This window comes from Girardinichthys multiradiatus, chromosome 2 (genome assembly GCF_021462225.1).
Source record: "Girardinichthys multiradiatus isolate DD_20200921_A chromosome 2, DD_fGirMul_XY1, whole genome shotgun sequence".
NCBI lineage: Eukaryota > Metazoa > Chordata > Actinopteri > Cyprinodontiformes > Goodeidae > Girardinichthys > Girardinichthys multiradiatus.
In genome coordinates this window covers 29,043,986-29,064,185 of record NC_061795.1, presented here as the reverse complement: position 1 = coordinate 29,064,185, position 20,200 = coordinate 29,043,986, and the positions used below count along the sequence as shown (strand labels likewise).

Sequence of the window (20,200 nt, the reverse complement as noted above, 5' to 3'; positions counted from 1 at the left end):
AACACAGGAAACATTTCAATTAGATTTAAGCACTGAAAACTGTGGAATGTTTCAGCATTAGTAAGTGGCCTTTGTAAAATTATTTCAGTTATTAATATTATCACACCATTAAAACATTTGTTTCTCTTTGTTTAATTAAACAGTTGTCATGCACATATATATTTTTACCATAATACTTCTACAACAACAACTATTAGTACTACTGTCGCGTTCTGAGGTTTAGAGTGACCAAAGCACAGACAAGAGCTTGGCAGTTGCATGTTTAAAGGAGTCTTCTTCTTTTATTCAAAGATAAGTTCAAAAAGGTTTTCCAAACGTAGCAAGAACGTAGCAAAATCACTGCAGATACAAGAAATCCAAAAACTTACAAATTTGATACTGCAGGAACATAGTAGGCAAAGTACATAGACGAAGGTAGGTGAATGGGTATTTGAACGGAAGGAACCAGCGAGGAACAAACAAGAATAGAGAGCTTATGAACAGAGGGAAGTGGAGTATGGACCAATGAGAATGAGAGACAGTAAATCAGGGGAGATGGAATTCAGGTGTGGACCAGGCTATAGAGAACTGAGGGAATGTGAATAGTTGCTAAGGTGGCAAGGCTAGAAACAAAACGAAACACAAGAGCTAAACCATAACATAAATCCAGAGGGGAAAACATGAGGGAAGCTAGACAGTAACATAACCAAAGGAACCTGACTACAAAAACAAAACTATAAGTAAGGGACTGAATAACAAAACTCAGGGAAACAGATCTAAGCAAAACTATGGACGAAGATAAATAACCAAAATAAACATAATAACCTAGAATAACCATTAACTAAAGCAAACTGAGAAACTAAAGGGAATAGAAGAAACACCAAAACCTAATAATTAACAAAGAACCCATAAAGGAACCCTGACTGTAAATAAACAAAACCTAAACCACAGAAAGGAAACCAGGACGATGAGGAACAGAGAAAATAAACTAGTAAACAAATAGCGCAGGTGAACAAATACCAAATCATAAATAAACACATATACTAAATGGGAAACTAAACTAGAAACTACAAGGAAGACAAGGGAACTAGAAAAACAACAAACATAATAATAGTCATAATCATAAGAAAACCATAACAAGTAATAGAAAAGAAACCACTAAAGGAACTAGGAGCGAAGGGAGCGAAAATAACAAACACTAGGAGGCAGGAAATAAACAAACAACCATGACTACAAAACCAAACAAAAGTCAAAACATAAAACCACAACAAAGTCCAAAGATGTTGCCTCACGACAACTACTGCTAATTCTACTACTACTACTACTAAAACGTTTTATTATTATAATAATAATAATAAATAAAGATTTGTGCAAAAATTGTGAGATATTTACAAGATGTACAAAAACTGCTGAACATTAAATGTAAAATATTCAATGCCTGCTTTCTGTCTGAAGATCATCATCAAATTTGATAACTGTTCTTTGTTAAAAGATGTCACAGACAAATGAATGAACACACAATACACAAAGCATTCAGTTTCATGGGTTGTTTTGGGTGAAGAAGATAATAGAAGATGTTTTAATACATGTTATTAGAAGTTCGGAGTGCAGTATAGTTCTTATTGCGAGAGTTATGTTTTAGTTAATCTGCTGTAAATCGTTTGTGAAACTGCTGCAGCCATAATGTCTTATATAATTGCTCTGGCATGTCATTACATGCATGAGCAGAGTCCAAAACATCTGATTATTTGGTAACAAGTTAAAGAACCAACCAGCATATTCTGAAGACTGCGAACATCTGGCTAAAAGTAAACTTGCTTAACAGTAGCTGCTAGACGGTTGGTGGCTGCTGGAGGCGGGGTACTTATGCCATTTCCTTTTGCAAGCTAATAATAAGGACAATAAGATCTTAAAAAGCCTTCCTTGCACTGTTAGAGAAGACTAAAGTGCAGCTATATTTAACACATTTTGTGATCTTTAGTAGTTGAATTAGCTGCTTTACTTTTACTGCTTTTTGCTTGTGTCTAGGGTAACAGCTCTGAGATAATGCACTTGATGGACAGTCAAAAGACTCAACATTTGTAATGGCACAGTGATCAAGTCCAGTTTTAACTGTATTTTTGTTTTAAATTGGCGATACTAACCATCTGAAATTTATCAGAGTAACCATTGAAACAATCAAACTAACAATTTTTAGGTAAAATTCATTGTGTTTCAAGAGTTTGGTAGATTCAGTCGTCCAGACCATGGGAACTATGATGATATGATATCATCATAGTTCCTTTTCTGCCATGCTGTGTTGTTGCGCTTTAGTAGACTTTCACTTGTTGGCACATAAAAGCAAAGCCTATTCAACTGTTTTCTCTTGAGAGGATTTTGTACTAATGCAGCAACATACAGCTGTCAGTATTCCTGTGATCCTTTTACTTCCTCTTCCTTTGGGCCTAGTGTTGTGAAAAAGAGCCACTTCCTGCTTCCTGTGTGTCCTCTGTGTTTAATGTACCTGAGAGAACGTATTTTACCTGTGGACCAGTGTTTCAGGCCAGGCCAGTTTTAGATTTAGGTTATGTTGATTGTTAAAACAAACACACTCTCTGTTCAAACAGCAGTAGTGTGTATTTTTGGAATTTTGTGCTTGGACAGGATAAAAATAGACAACAAACGGTCCAGGCAAACAGATTGAGATTTCTTTGACCGCCTTTGTATTAGTTAAATAAGGTTATTACATGTGGTTCTGTTAGTTTGTGGCATCTGTTGATCTTATTTGTGGATAAATACCTAAAGTGGGACACGGTGGTGTAAAAACTACAGTTATTTCTCTCAGTTTATCCTACAGCCTTATATCTTCACACTGATATCTCTTATGAAGTAGTCTGCATAAAAGTGTTCTCCGAAGCAGGCAGAGTTAATCTTTCCATTGCGAGCAACACACTGGGTTTCAGAGTGCCCATTTTAATAGGACAAGGACACTTTTTCCTCTGGGTTTTTTTAGAAGAAAAAGTATCACCAGGCTTCCACTGAAATATAATAAAACGTTTGATAAAAATTCCATTTAGTTACATTATATTACTATATACTACTGTAAAATATGTCATCTGAAAAAATAAGCTAAAGTTTATTTTGTCTGATTTTTGGGATTTAATGAACAGTTAATCGTCTGTTTTCTGTTTTCTCCTTCCCCTTTAAGTTGTTGAATGGTTAAACTCTATTACCAGGCCTGTTTTGTGTGCAGTTTGGATCCATTATGTGCTGCATCTCATTGTTTTATTATGCCCCTGCTCTATGTCTGTGTGTGTTTGTGTGTGCATCTGAGTGTGTGTGTAAATGTTGCTTGTTACCAGGTTACTGCTAAGAGATTTTTGCTTGGCACATGTCATGCTTTATTGACGTCAGAGCTTTTTTTTTTCTTTCCCACCCTCTCAGCTACATTGCGTATGTCTCATTACAGACCAAGGGTTTCTCAGAGAGCTTACAATGAAAAGAGACTCAATGGTTTAGACCATTGAACATTGTACCTTGTTCTAAACCTTGTTTTTCCAAGAACAGAAATGAGTTATGCTGTTGTCTTTATAAATACAAACTTAATATCTAGCAAAAATGCTTATAATGTGTTTTTAAACGCTTTGCCATATAGCAAACATGTGCTTTGGTGATTGAAAGAAAGAGCTTTAAAATTATAAACACAAAAACTTCCTTTTGTTTTTGATAATGTACTGACAACTCAACTGTTGCTGAGACACAAGACTCAGTTCTTTAATTTCAGATTGAAAGTCCTTCCTGTGACCTGTCAAGACATGTCTGCCTTTAATCCAGGCTGCAAAAGAGCAAGACTTTTGGCAAATAACTGTAAGGTTGAATAGCTTACAGCAAAGTTATCCTGTTATATTCTTTTGAGTCTATTTAGAAATCTTAGCAGCATTTTGGAAATCTTAGAGTAAAGGGTATTTTTGACATTCTCTCGGGAATGTACATAGAGACTGCTGTTACAGTAATGCTAGCCATGCTAGCAGTGCTAGGGAAGCTAACTGCTACTGTAAGAAATTTAAGATTCCTTATAATGTTAACTCCACAACTCTTTTGTCTCATTTTCAACATAAAATAAAACCCTTCGTAGTAGCATAATGTAGTCTTTGCTTGTGATATAAATGATTACTGACTGCTAACAGCAGAAAGGCTGGACAAAATATTGTAAGTCCTGTTTACTATTATCTTCTTATGATATAGGTCTTAAAGAGAAATTGTAATTGGACAAAACTGATATTGGTCAAAGCTTTACAAAAACAGAAAACTCACAAATCAGCTGTGAAATTCTAATCAGTGCATCTAAACAGGTCCTTCTCAAAATATTAGCATATTGTGATAAAGTTCATTATTTTCCATAATGTCATGATGAAAATTTAACATTCATATATTTTAGATTCATTGCACACTAACTGAAATATTTCAGGTCTTTTATTGTCTTAATACGGATGATTTTGGCATACAGCTCATGAAAACCCAAAATTCCTATCTCACAAAATTAGCATATCATTAAAAGGGTCTCTAAACGAGCTATGAACCTAATCATCTGAATCAACGAGTTAACTCTAAACACCTGCAAAAGATTCCTGAGGCCTTTAAAACTCCCAGCCTGGTTCATCACTCAAAACCCCAATCATGGGTAAGACTGCCGACCTGACTGCTGTCCAGAAGGCCACTATTGACACCCTCAAGCAAGAGGGTAAGATACAGAAATAAATTTCTGAACGAATAGGCTGTTCCCAGAGTGCTGTATCAAGGCACCTCTGTGGGAAGGAAAAAGTGTGTCAGAAAACGCTGCACAACAAGAAGAGGTGACCGGACCCTGAGGAAGATTGTGGAGAAGGGCCGATTCCAGACCTTGGGGGACCTGCGGAAGCAGTGGACTGAGTCTGGAGTAGAAACATCCAGAGCCACCGTGCACAGGCGTGTGCAGGAAATGGGCTACAGGTGCCGCATTCCCCAGGTCAAGCCACTTTTGAACCAGAAACAGCGGCAGAAGCGCCTGACCTGGGCTACAGAGAAGCAGCACTGGACTGTTGCTCAGTGGTCCAAAGTACTTTTTTCGGATGAAAGCAAATTCTGCATGTCATTCGGAAATCAAGGTGCCAGAATCTGGAGGAAGACTGGGGAGAAGGAAATGCCAAAATGCCAGAAGTCCAGTGTCAAGTACCCACAGTCAGTGATGGTCTGGGGTGCCGTGTCAGCTGCTGGTGTTGGTCCACTGTGTTTTATCAAGGGCAGGGTCAATGCAGCTAGCTATCAGGAGATTTTGGAGCACTTCATGCTTCCATCTGCTGAAAAGCTTTATGGAGATGAAGATTTCATTTTTCAGCACGACCTGGCACCTGCTCACAGTGCCAAAACCACTGGTAAATGGTTTACTGACCATGGTATCACTGTGCTCAATTGGCCTGCCAACTCTCCTGACCTGAACCCCATAGAGAATCTGTGGGATATTGTGAAGAGAACGTTGAGAGACTCAAGACCCAACACTCTGGATGAGCTAAAGGCCGTTATCGAAGCATCCTGGGCCTCCATAAGACCTCAGCAGTGCCACCGGCTGATTGCCTCCATGCCACGCCACATTGAAGCAGTCATTTCTGCAAAAGGATTCCCGACCAAGTATTGAGTGCATAACTGTACATGATTATTTGAAGGTTGACGTTTTTTGTATTAAAAACACTTTTCTTTTATTGGTCGGATGAAATATGCTAATTTTGTGAGATAGGAATTTTGGGTTTTCATGAGCTGTTTGCCACAATCATCCATATTAAGACAATAAAAGACCTGAAATATTTCAGTTAGTGTGCAATGAATCTAAAATATATGAATGTTAAATTTTCATCATTACATTATGGAAAATAATGAACTTTATCACAATATGCTAATATTTTGAGAAGGACCTGTAGTTTTTAATGCATCATCAAAACTGTTTCTGGTTTCTGGTAATTGCAAAATATCAATTAAAAGAAAAGGTTTTAGAAGAAAGGGTTTGATGGTAATTTATGTCCTGCTCAGAATCAGACAAAACAGCACTCAAACAGATTTTCTCATATCTACGATCAAAGCATTTTAGCTTCTCTAAAACCTTTGGCAGATATGTTGCTTGCTTTTTAAAGTCATTGGAAGGTTTGTTTAACAGAAAAAAAGATTGAATATAGTGTGTTTCATGTACCTTTCAAGTACCATTAAGGTATTGTTTCTAGGCATGCTTTAATTAGCTTCACATTCACTGCAGCACATTTAATATTGCTTTCATTTCATTACACCTGAGCACAGTGTTCTGCAGTGTGTTCCATTATATCTAGCAATGAATTATTTTAAATCTATGCTGACCTGTGGCATGAACCATATGAAACAGGTCACTGGCCTAATTCGATTGTATCTATTTGCAACCAAGAGATGCAAGTAACGCTAACAAATATTTAAACCACAAGCCATGAGTCCCCGATCTAGGCTCCGTGACCTTGCAATGTGGCTGAATGAAGTCCTTTTTTCGTTCACAACAGCCACTGTGAGTTAGATCGGACAGAAGTCAGCTTGCCCTTGTGCCCCCCTCCTCCTACCATTCAAGCTGCGCAGCCAGCACCTCCTGCCCAAAGGCGATGATGGAGCAAAGCCTGCTGGGATAGGAGGGTTCAGGTCGAGGGGTTTTGTTGGCACCATCTCATCCTCTCCTGGCTGCCTGGCCTGACTGGGGGCAAAGAGGGTGGCTGCTGTGTCTCAGATTGATGAGGACAGGTCTGTGGTCAGGGTATAGAATGTTGCAGAACAGACGTCCTGCTGGCACATCCTGCCATCTTTGTCGTGTGCACCCCCAACCCCGGCCATCCGCACTCATCTTATCGGAACTCCTAATTGTCCTTATGAATATTTTAGAGGCCAGCGGGAATGAGAGTTCAGGGTTTGAGGGTATGGTTTCAATGGCCCTGACAGCTAATGATCCATTCAATGACCAGGGAGTAAGAAGGATGGGGAGGAAGAAGGCTAAGAGTTTCAACAAGCTGTACATCAACATGATATCCGATTTAGATGTATTCACTTTTGTTTTTCAGCAGTCGGAATATTATATATTAGAATTCCATTTTACTACTTGGTTTGTCTTTGATTTAATTTAATAATTTGATTTAATATTTTCTTCCCCTTTGTTTAGCTGCTGATAATGTGCCAGTTATTCAAGGCAGTTTTAAACAATTTGGCCCATGCAAAGAAGTTATTTAATATTTAGCAAAATTACTAGACTCCATTTAATTGTGAAACATTTCAATAAGATGCTTATAATCATATGCAACTTATACTAAGTATCTTTTATGTATGCATAAAACATTTATAGCTGCACCACTCAGAATTTTGTGGGTGAGTTCTGATTTTTGTAAAGCTTTAACCTGCCAATTTTAGCTGATTCCACGTCACCTTAGCATGGCTGGCATTGCTAACCATAAACAGCAATTTCACTACATGCATCCTCGAGAAAATGTTGATCCTTGCCTTAACTCTGAAATTTCCAAAAGGGGCCATCTTTTCCAAATTGAGCACATTCTATAACAAATAGGGGTTGGAATATCAAAAGGATATCAGAACAAACTTTGCTGTGCTCCATTCAGCCTTCCTGGTGTCTGCTGAAAATCTTGCTCTCTAACAGCCTGAATAATCTGTAAGACATATCTTATATATTCCTAAATTTGTAAGAGTGTTGTTGTTCGCATAATCTTGTGGCACTTAGCACTTAGTTGGATGATTGGAAAAGGGTGGAATTTGTAAGTATCCTGTCATCAGGCAACAGTCAGGGTCGATAAACCTGAAAATCATCTGATTCTAATTAATCACCTGAACTCTCTGTGCATGTATAAAATCATTGCTTTAGACTGTCGTACGTGACTGTCTGTTTGATTTTTGACTCCTTGAGTTAGAGTTCCTCACTTACAAGGGACAGATTGGTTTGAGTCTCATGATATGTTGTACAAATTATTTTAAAACCCACACAAAATTTGTGTCGCTGTAAGAAGTTAACAGAAGAACAGAAGAAGTACAGCTAAAAATGAAAAACATCATTTTGTAAAAACGGTTAATATGTTCTTACAACATCAAATTTGACACTTGCCCATTTGAACGGTAGTGGACTGTGCAGATGATGCATAAACCTTTTATTTGTTGAATTTTTGTTATTTGAAGTAGTAAATAATAGAAACATGTTGCCTTCATATTCAAGGTGAACTACTGACAGAATTGTAGGGCAAATTTTTGTCTCAGCTGTATGTCGTATGTCTAACAGCTGTGGGAGAACAGCATGAACATGTAAAGCAGAGAGTCAAGTTTAAGGGCCTCCCCTGCTCCTCCTTCTCTTTGTGCTCCTTCCTGTCCTCTGAGTAACTACACAATGGAGTGTGCTAAAGGAAGGATATGAAGCCAGCCTCATATCCTGATATCAGTCCACTCTGTAATGTGGAATGGTCATGAGATTAAACAAGATATGTCTGGGAATTACAGCGGTCTCCTTGTCTTATAGGCCTCTGCTCTCATCTCACAGCATGTGGTGGGAAATGGAGAGAGAAAGGAAGACCTCTTCATTACAGCAACCTAGCACTGGACCATGGCGTACCGTGCATAGAAACCAAACCAAAGAGGCTTTTATTCCCCCTAAGTGGGGACTGCATCACTGCAGGGGAAAGAGAACATGATGGTGGTGAAAGTCTCTTAAGATATTATGTAAGAGAAGAAATATTCCTCAGCAGATAAAAGCTTTCCTATCAGCCACCTCCCTGTGCTGATTTCCCAGTGCGTTCACAGTCAAAGAAGTCCTTTGATAAGCACATTATATGGAACAGCTCGGACACAATAGTGATGTCATAAGGATTAACATGCTACCTTGCATGATGCAGATGCAGGCACAAGGGCTAATTCACTGCTCTGCAGAGCATAGAGGGCAAGGGGAAATGAGGTGAGGGCTGGCTGCTGCACAACTGGTTAAAATATATCTTCTGTGTACTTAAGGGAAGGTAGGAACAAACAGTGCATGGATTAAATATTCATGATGTGCACCACTTTATTACTACAGATTGTTTTGAAAAGAAGAAGGTTTGTATTTGAGCTGAGGTGCACTAGTCATAGGTCAGTTTAAGTACAGAAGTAGGGCACTGTACTTATCAAATCTTCCATGTGTTATTGAACAATTATGCTACAGACCACACACAAAGTAGTGCATAATTGAGAATTGGAATGAAAAGTAATACATGTTTTAGTATTTTACAAAATAAGTCTGAAAAGCATGCAGTGCAGTTTTATTCAACCACTAACTCAATATTTAGCTTTTCCTTGTCAAACATTTGTTTACCTAAACTTGCCTAAGCTCAGTCAGACTTGAAGGGCATTATCTGTGAGTAGAAATTTTCAAGTCTTGCCAGAGTTTCTCAACTAGATTTAGGTCTGGACTTAAACTAGGCCATTCTAACAGAGACATTTGCTTTGTTCTAAACAAAGCTCTGGCTGTAACTTTTAGGGCAGTTATATAGTTCCAGGTGAACTTCCTTGAAACAGGATTGCCCTGTATTTAGCTCATTGTATCATCCATCGACTCTGGCTACAACCAGTTTCCCTGTCCCTGCTGAGCAAAAAGGTATCCCCGCAGCATGATGCTGCCACCACTATATTTCACCACTGGGACAGTGTGTTCAGGTTAATGTGAAGTGTTAGCTGTTCACCACACATATAATTTTACAGGCCAAGAAGTTCGATTTTGGTCTCAAACATCACCTTCTTATGTTTGCTGTATCTTTACATGCCTTATGAGGAACGTCTACCTCTACTCCTTTTGGTGTTCTTCTTGCTACTTTTCTATAAAGTCCAGATTTGTGAGGTATGAGAATTAAATGCAACTAAATGTAAAAAAAAAGGTTTAGGGATATGAATATCTCCACGTCTCTGAATATCTTTTTGCAGACATGGCGGAGTAGATTAAGAAACCTCCTTTTGCCCCTTTTTCCATCAACAAATTTAAAGTTCAATCTTTTAAATTAAAGCATAATCTTTCTACTTTCAATCTCCCGTCTCCTCTTGTACACAAATGTACAGTACATAAATAAGGTATATTCAGAGAGCTTTCCTTTCAAAGGAGGACTGTCAGAAAGAAATGTATTTTCTGAAAACAGAGCAGATTATTTATACATAATTGTAGATATTCCAAGTTGACTGGGATGTAATAATGATATACGATGACCCGAGATGATATTTGAATTGTTCATTTCATTGTTTAAACGTATCTTAATACTAAGTCAAAATTGCATCCAAGGTTACCAAATGCTGCTCTGAAGCCTTCTGTCCTAAGTCCAAACTGCAAACCCGAGGAGGCAATTAGTGTGCCGAATGTTTCCCATGGCAACAGCAAGGTTAATAACCAGGGCTCAGACGGAGACGAGAGAGTGATGTTTTCATCTGGAAGGGGAACTTCAAGGCCTTGTGATGGAAAATATTTTTTAGGGGAGGTTGAAATATGAGTATAAGCAAATAGATGGACATGCACTGAAGCACTAATAGACAAAGCACTGTGTAGCTTTTATTTTTTTAATGGAAAAACCAAACAAATTTAATTGCAGGTTTGAGCTGCTCTCAGAAAATACCAGTGGGCCTTGTTTCTAGGCATGCTGCTTAAAGATCCTTATCACTACTGTATTCATGTTTGGCTAAATGTACTTTCCAAGGTACAAACACCACTGTGTGATTCTACATTTAGGGCATTTAAAAGCTGCTTTCATAATGTGAAAACAAGGGAACGATATCAAGGGAGCAGCAAACAGCTCTGGCGTGTGAGAATACGCCTGCCCTGTGTTAGGGTGGGCCTCTGGGCTGCCCCCTGCTTTGGTCATGTCTCTGTAGGGACACCAGTGATTGGATGAGTGTGCCGAGCGAGGTCTTGACAAGTATTTGGAAAAGTTTCACCTGTTTGGCCATGTGCTTACTTAGTGATCAGTTTTCTGGAAGAAGTGGAAAGACTGGTGAGGAGGAGGGGTTTGCACTGCAGTATATCAAATCATTATTTGATTCTGTTGAAAACATGGAGAGGTTCTAATTAACCAATAAAATTATAGTCAAAACTAAAAGCATATGGGGAGTTTGTGCTGTATTCCTTAGGTGTTTGGGTTTTGGTTTTATTTTGTGTCTTTGTTTTCACCATCTCCTTGTTGTTTATTATGTTCCAAATGTCTTGCCGTATTCAGTTCATTTCTCCGTGTTTATTATTTCTAGATTGGTGTTGCATATTTAATTCATCCTTTTATGTTTAGTTTCTTAGTTTATTCTTGTGTTCTGTTCCCTGTGTATTCTACTCTGTTGGTCAGTAGTAGTCTTTTCCCCTTGTTTACTATATACTTTGTGTCATAACGCAACTACCTCTGTGTTAAATAGTCTTCCTTCCCTTAGTCTCCCTGTTTACCTTCTGCCTCAGCTGCTCCACATAATCCTTGATTAACATACCTGCATTCTATGTCATTCTCCACACTTCCCTCAGTATTTAAATTTACTGTTGGTCATTGCCCTTTGCTGGATCCTCCCATTATTTTCCATTATACTCTCCATTACCATGCCCTTTACAATCTGTTTGCCGTTTTCCTGTTCTCCTTGTGTCCCCCTGTACATTTTCTATTTCTATATCATTAATAACCAATTTGAGAAACAGGACCTGACAAAAGACAAAAGAGACACGTCCTTCTGTAGTTGATCATCTACTGCAGGTGTTTTCAAACTTCATATTCAAAGATACCCAAATTGATTCCTAAACAGGTTCAAAGGTACAGATCCACTACTGATGAGAAGATCCCCTTTTTAAATATGCTTACAACATAAATTACTTTTGTAATATTTCTCTTCAAATACAGTATAAATTATAAACTATAACATTTTCCCTACATTTCATGGTCTGCAATACCACATTCTATCCAACTCACTAACAAATAACGATGTTCAAGATGTGCTCGTTTTTTCTTGAAGTCGCCCACTATCTTCACTTTTGAAGAAGGACAGTTTTCCCTGCCCCAGCACATAATAGCACACATACAGTTTTTGCATTTATTATATAGATTTACAAAAACATTTTCAGTAAGCGAACATGTCGCTCTGCTGATGATCTTTGCAAAGGGAATGCATGCTGAGAGACTAACATTACGTCGCTTCTGCTCTGTGTTGATATGATTTGTTGATAATTTGACTCATGATCTTTTCTTTCCTCCAGTTATTTGTATGTAGACAAGGCACACTGAAAAAAATGTTCTCCTTTTTCGTAAACATTTGCTTTGAATATTATAATACTACATGTACCACATTGGATCTGGCTGAGGCTCAGATGAGCAAGCATGCCCAAAAAATAAGATGTTGATTGGGTCTGAATTGACTTGGCACTGATCCGGATCAAACTTCATCATTTATCTACTATATGCAAAAATTCAGCTAATAGCTTTTTATAAATCATCTTGTTACTGACTCATCAAACTATGTCATAGTTTTTTTTAATATTCTACTAAAAAATGGGAACAAATTGATTTTTCTTTTTTTGCAGGAGGGTGCTAGTAAGTGCCTAAGACATCTAAAAGCACACAAGATTGGTTCATCCTTTCAGCTTAGGGGCCTTTTTATGTCTGAATAATTTATAGATCTGAGTTAGATGGTTTAAAGGCAGCCAAAGTCAAAGCAAAAAACTTTTTAGAGACTGGAGAAATATTTTTCAAGTCCATTTGAAAAGTTTAGCTCATATTCTAGGTCCTTGGATATACATCATACATAAAGAAATAAGGGTTGAATTAAGACTTTTCAGTACCACTCTGTGTTGTACAGAACAGATCTAAATTTGTCTACCCTTGACTGCTATGGTTTGGTAGCAGCTCACTTTCACTGCTACTTACAACACCTCCCCAAATAGCTTTTGCCAGTGGGTGTGGTGTGCTGAAGCCTGGCCAGACTTGTTGTGAGAGCAGAGCAAATCTACCCATCTCGACCAGTGCGACCAACATATTCCTATAATGAGCAGGTTGAAACCTAAATTTGCAGGTTGGGATCAGATCTTTGACTCACTGGTGGTGAAAGTGCATAGTTTAACTTCAGTAAACACAGGCCTTTCAGGACCCTAACTAAAGAGGGCTCTTTTAGTAAACAGGAAATGAACCAGCAAGGCGTTTTCTTAGAATGAGAAGAATGCCTCTGCTCTGTACCACACCAAACAGTAATGCATCTGTGGTACAGCAGTGGTCATTCATTATCCAGAGGTCTTCTCTCTCTTGCGGTCCTCTGGGCCTTGTGGACACTTATGTGGGTGTTTTTTTTTTAACTTTCTCATTTTCTATGTCCGCTGTCAAACAGCGGCATATTTTCCATGCACACTATGCATATTAACATTGTTTATTGTGCCCTGAAAATACACAGACCTCAAAAACACTCATGCCCACAAATGAATGGAGATGAAGGGAGCAGTTTAAGACTCAGCACCTTCCAGCCTTAACGAGCTGGTGGAATTATGCAGGAGTTTAAAGCCAAGGTTTTAGGAAATGCAGCTCATGCTGAGGTTGTGGTGAGCAGTGCTGGGTTAGCCACATTGTCTGCACAAACCTAAACGCACTGTCAGATCGCTTGTCAGAAGATGCAGCAGGTGTAGAAGCACCCCCCTCCGCTACACTCCTTTCCTCAGTTTCCACACATATATACATGTGCACTACACATACAGTTTCTGTTTCACAAACACACACACACACACACACATACTTTCAACCTCGATGGGTGATGAGGACCACAAACAGAGAGCGAGGTCTCATTAAAGCTTGTAGGTTTCCCCTTCCCTGGCTCGCACTCTGACCCCCGCATCCACAGGAGTCGGTGACCTTCCTGTAGAGACGAGGCCTCCGAGACGGCCCGCAGACAGGGGAGGGCGCTGCCATGGACCTGCAGCAGCCTGATAGAGGAGTCTTGAGAGCGGCACATAAATCATGTTTTTGATGTACACTTCCTCGATATCACAAGCTGTCATATGCTGTCAGCGAGTCTTGTTAACGCTGCTATTCAGAGCTGTAATAAGGAGCAGAGATGAGTCTGTATGAAGGAGAGCATAGGAACACAGGAATATTTGTTGACTTGTCCCACATGTTTCTCACTCCTCTGAAACTTCTTTGTGATGCTACCACATTATGCACTTATTAACTATTCAAATTCTATGTTAGTTATTTAAGTCTGTGCTCAAATAAGCATATTGAAAACTTTTCTCATAGGATTAACTTTCATGAGATCCCACAAGTAAAATGTATGAAAATACAAATAGGTCCAAGACTATAAACTTTTTATGAACCGAAGAAAACATAGATACAAATGCAGGTTCTTGCAGGCCTTACAAAGGTATTGTTACCACTTGAATTATATGACATTTTGTCATGTTTTAATGACAAACCAAGACCAACCAAGATGATCATTAATTCAAAAAGCAGCAAGTGACAAGTCTGGAGGAGCTGCAGACCTCCACAGCTCAGATAGGAGGATATGCCAACAGGATAACTGTTCCACAAATTTGGCCTTTAAAGAGAAGCAAGAAAAAAGCCATTGATGAAAAGTGCTCATTTGATAAGATGCTCAATTATAAATATGCACAACCACAAAAATTTCTGGCTGTCTTTTAATAATTTAGTCTGTCATCAGATGGCTTGCAGATGTTTATCCAAACACATCAAACGAAGCAATACCAGCAGTAATAGCTCATGTGTGATTAGCAAAAGGTGCGAAGACGAGAATGAGGATGCTGAAAGACAATGCATAACTTTTCCATCCACATGCAACAATGTGTTCAATGAAGAAGAGACCACCTCCATCTGCTGTAGTGCCTATTTTTTAAGTCTCTTCCTGAGGTTGTACATCATCATGATTCCCTCCACTGGCACCCTGTTTTCTATTGTTTGAAAATTACCTTTGATTTTGGAGCTCAGAACTGTCCACTAGTGGATATAGTACAGTCATGTCAACATGATAAACACATTAAAACCACAAGGGCTGTTATGCTCAACAGTATTAGCAATGAGCATAGCTGTTTACATGTGTAAAAGGAGCATAAATGGCCCTAAACGATAAACTTTTTTGTGCACCCTGAACACATCATCCCCACACTGAAGTGGTGGTGGCAGCATCATGATGTGGGGATGCTGTTTGTTTCAGCAGACACAAGCAAGCGGGTCATATTTGAAGAGAAACTGACAAAGTGCAAGCCTAAATAAAGGGCAGTCCTGAAGAAAATCTGTTGCTCTGGCTGCAGTGAAATTAATTAGATCAAATCATCTTCGTGAGTTGGAATGACCCAATATAAAGATGGACCAGAATCCAATCTGTTGCAAAATTGAGCTATTTTGCAAAAAAAAGAATAGACAAAAAAAGTCTCTCTGGTTGTGCAAAACTGGCCGAGACGTACCCAAACGAACTCGCAGCTGGAACTGCAGTGAAAGATTTTTTTCTTATTTTTCTTATAAAATATTTGCAAAATTATGCATCACTTTTGCCTAACGTTAAAATTATGCACTACATTGTACTGGTCTCTTGCATAGAAAATCAAAATAAAACATATTGAGGGTTGTGTTTCTAAAAAGCCAAAAAGGTTTAAGAGGTATGACTATCTTCATAAGACCCAGTCTGAAAATTTTCAGTCTTTTTCTGCAACAACAAAGCACTGGGCCAAAACACTGTAGCTGATGTTTTGTACAATACAGAAGTGTCCGATTTGGTTTCAGAAGTGAGAATTATCAACTTCAACTTGCAATGAGCTGAAAAAAACTAAATAAAACCATATTTGTGTGCAACCTTCAACCTTTCATCAAGGCATTGGGTCAAGTGTGTTAAGCATATTGCATAACATGCTTTTTTTTCTAATGTGATTTAACATTTAAGTCTGCAACTTCATGCACTCCCAAACTGTCTCAATAATGCTGTTAAATAAGACCTCTGTGGGAGTCACACCATCTGCTGCACGACTTGTGCTTCATGACTCTCACTGTATGTTTGTCTGCCTACAGAATTTATTTCCACTCAGATTAGACTCCTCTTTAGTGACATCAAAGCATAAGAAGCCCCATATCTTTTATGCACACCCCCGTAACTGAGAAAGAGTAAAACAAAAATAAAAATCACATCAAAACATCTTGCATACCATGTCTGTTCAACTGTGCAATTTCATTTCAGAAATTGAGAAACAAAGGCCATAATGACTGTGCTAGTCCCGATCCTGATGACTGTTTCGGGCACAGCCCCATCATGGATGACCATTTCGGCAAACTAAGCGAAGACAGTGATTTAATGTACAAGCGCTGCGGTGTAAGTACTTCCTTTTGTCTCCTGCTATTTTGTGTTGATTTTTTGTCTTTATGTTGATGTTCACCACAGGCGCTAAACAAGAAAGAACACAGAGGTTGTGATAGCCCGGACCCCGATGCCTCATATGTCCTCACTCCTCACACAGAAGAAAAGTATAAAAAAATTAATGAGGAGTTTGATAATATGATGAGAAATCATAAAATCGTAAGTACTGTAAATGCAACGTTCTTGCTTGGCTTTGTGGCACAAAGGGATTTTCTCTTTTTTATTCATTTAACTTTTTGTTGCTCTCTGGTTAACTTGTGTCAGAGATACATTTCTTTAAGACTAATGCCCTTTATGGGTTTGCATTTGTTTCTTCAGTTGATTTATTTTGCAGCTGATATTTTGGCACACCCTTATGAGATTGCATTTCATTAACAGATGAAATGTTGCATGCTTCTGCTAAAAAGATTAAACCCTATTATCATGGGGATGGTTATCATAAATTCAAGAGCACTAACTATTTTAACATATAACACGCTATAAATACTTTGATTGTGATTTTTTATTCCAAGAAACTGGAGATTCTCTGGCATTGGTTACTTTTTTCTATCCTGTTACCCTAATATTATACCCTAATATACCCTAATATTCAGTTGTTTGTTGGATGAAAATACAACTTAAATTGCAAAATAAAAATAAATAGTAATATTGTGATTTGTAATATAATAATTTGGTGATTTCCTTGAAAATGTCAGTGTTTTTTGTAAAATATTAGGACTGGGCAAGAACATATTCTTTTTAACAAAACGGTCATATAAATTTATTTTTCTTTTCTTTTTTTCAACTTTTTTTACTTTGCCATTAACAAACTAATGTCAGCACCCAACCGGCTCACTGGATGACACTGCGATGAAATGCACCTGTTGTTTTCCACTCAGGGCTTTGCAAAGTCAGCACTTCGGAGAAATATGCAAATGAGTTTATTATCTCCTTTACCAATGGTTTTTGTTGTGGTGAAAAAAAAACATTTTGTAGTAAGAGTTTCTTTTTTTTTTCTTTCAAAAGGTAAGATTACTTCTGAAGTGCTGATTGCTGCAATGCCACAGTTGTCACAGTATGCATGACTTTGTTTTTGTGTTTTCTTTTTGTTTTTGTTGTTTGTTTTTTGTGTATGCCATGAACCTATAAAACTTCATCTGTATTTAGTAGATGGTGATTATTTTTTTGTATACTTTTACTTTTTACTGGGTACATCTAGAAAAAGATCAGTCAGTCAGTCAGTCTGTATAAAGTTCAACTCACCTCTTTTATATATTTGTTTAGACACGGAGTGATATATTTCAACTATTTATTCCTAGTAATTTTGATAAACATTATATTAGACATATATCAGACTTTATATTAATGAAAAGTCAGGAGAGTTAGAATATTACACTTGTCCAATATAAAATATTTCTAATTTAGAAATGTCATGTTATGGTGATGTTACTGCTTACATATTCATGGGAAAGTCTATTGTTTTGACAGCTGTCCAGCAGACAGCCACTGACAACCTCCACATGTAGAGTAGGCAACAAAGAAGCTGATTGCTAAAGCATCTGGTAGTTCCAGAGTGCAGTTTCCAAGTATATTAATGGAAAATTAAGTGGAAGAAAAAACATGGTACAAAGAGAGGGCACAAGCAAGAGGAAAACAACAGTCTTGAGAGAATTGTAAAGCAAAATCCATTCCAGAGTCTGGGTGAGATTAACAAGAAAAGTTTTAATGTGAAGTTTCCACAATGAGTGATGATTTGAGGAGCCAAGACATCTGCTGGTGCTTTACCGCTGTGTTTTATCAAGAGAATCAAAGCGAGATTGTCAAGAAAAACACCAGACCCGTCAAGGCAGATAACCTGGCTTATCTTAGCACCTAAGCAGAGCCATAGACTGATCACCACCATGCCATGCCACATTGACGCAGTAATTCATAAAAAAGGAGCTCCAGCAAAGTATGACTTGCATATAATGTAGTACACAGACTTACTTTATTGTAGACTGACATTTCTCCTTCCATTTTATATAAGTTGTATTCTAATATTCTAACTGAATTTTGGGTTTTCATTAGGTATGAATCACAATCATCAAAATGAACAGAAATAAACACTTGACATATATCACTGTGTAATAAATCTTTATGAGTATCACTTTTTGAAGTAAATATTTGAAACAAATAAACTTTAACTATGAATTCAAATGAATTCTAATCTATTGAGCTGTACCTGTGTACATTAGTATTGAAGATTTTATATTTAGCAGAGGATTGCAAACATTTACATGTAGCAAACATTTACATGTAGCACGTTTATTTTAGTCATTTTTAGTAGGTTCTGTGATAATTCTGTAGATTTATTAGCTTTTTAAAGCCCCCTCTTCGCAGGCTCTGTCTGTTGATATTGCTATGACAACCGACGGTCAGCCACATATCAGAACTTGGATTTGGTGCGTCCTGTGTGTAAATATTTATCTGTGTCTCCTTTCTCCAGCCCACGGCGTTGCCTCAGCAGAACTTCTCCATGCATGTGGCGGTGCCCGTGTCCAATCCTGCCATGTACCAGGCGGGAGGAAATCTGGGCAGCCAGGCCCTGGCAGCAGCGACAGCCTCGCTGAATGAGAGCGGGATGCTGTCCCCTCCGCAGGCCTCCCTGCACAGGAATGTTGGCTCCGGTGGAGGATCTCAGAGGCCCACCAGTGCAGGCAGTGCAGGTTAGTAAACAAAAAATAAAGGGATATTTTTTTAATGGTGGATCAAGTTCTGATAGAGGTATTTAATCTTTGGTTTCTGGACTCTCTTCTAATACTCACTCTTGTTGTAGCAATAACAAAATGTAGTTACTGACTTAACTGCTTTCTTAGTTTATAAGCACAAACACTGAAAGCCTAGGGAGAAAGTGAATGTGATTCTCTGTGGTCCTACTAATTTCTTTATTCCCAGATTGTGAGATAAATAACATATGCTGTGTTAATTAGTGAGGTCTGACTATTTAAAGCTATGCATACTATCTGTCAGCTCTAGCTTCAGGATTATGGAAATTATTTTTGTTTTTTTCTTATCTTGTTTTCATTAATAAAATTTAAATTAGAATTTATTATAGCCCGAAATGGTGTTGGATGTGGGTGATGTCAGGTCATGCCACACCGATGCTATTCAACTAGTGTTTTTGTAAAATTTCTTCACACCCTGTAAAATTCACATCAGTGCACCTTTTACTGTATCAGATGGTGGAAAATGATTTCAGATGGATGACTACTTGTAAAACTGGTTTGACTCAGTCAAGCAAAATGGCTCTTGTAGGGTTCTTCCGCAGTGTGCACAGTGGAAGTGCACGAAGCGAGGTGTGAAATACTTGATACAATGAGCATTAACCACACATTAAAAAGGGCCAGCCACTCCTATGCACTAAACAATTGTTCCTCAGAGCATTTGCTCTTTGTCTTTTACTTCTTTCACCATTTTGCTTTTGTCTTCTCATTTTGTGTCGCACAAACATGTTTCAGAAGTTTTAAAAATAATTTGGTACAGTCGCATAGTATACTTGTAATAAGCCATTTTGCTCGATAGCATCTCTTATTGGGGATAGTTCAGGTTCTTTGAAGTGAGGTTTTGTTCAAATGTATTAACAGTTAGTGTCTTACCTGCAGCAACTCTTTTGATGTTGTCATTTAGTATAAACCTAATTAGTCCTGGGGGTTGAAGCTAAAGGCAAGTCTGAGTGGGGCAAAAGGAAACAGACTTTTATCAGCTTAAAACAATTCCAGCCTCAAAAATATCATAGCAGTTGATGCAAGCACTATTTTATGAACCTTTGCACCGTCAGCACATTTGCAAAGGACGGTTATTTTCAAGAAAGCCTATCATT

At 38.1% G+C, this 20,200-nt stretch overlaps 1 protein-coding gene across 1 annotated transcript in view; it reads left to right on the top strand.

Annotated features, from left to right (window-relative positions):
* The window catches only part of mef2aa (myocyte enhancer factor 2aa), an 82,284-nt gene that overhangs the window by 45,454 nt on the left and 16,630 nt on the right, over positions 1-20,200 (top strand). The window contains exons 4-6 of the mRNA XM_047391630.1: positions 16,186-16,317; positions 16,387-16,521; positions 18,827-19,046. Of these exons, the coding sequence (XP_047247586.1) occupies positions 16,186-16,317; positions 16,387-16,521; positions 18,827-19,046 (487 nt within the window). The remainder of the gene's footprint in view (positions 1-16,185; positions 16,318-16,386; positions 16,522-18,826; positions 19,047-20,200) is intronic.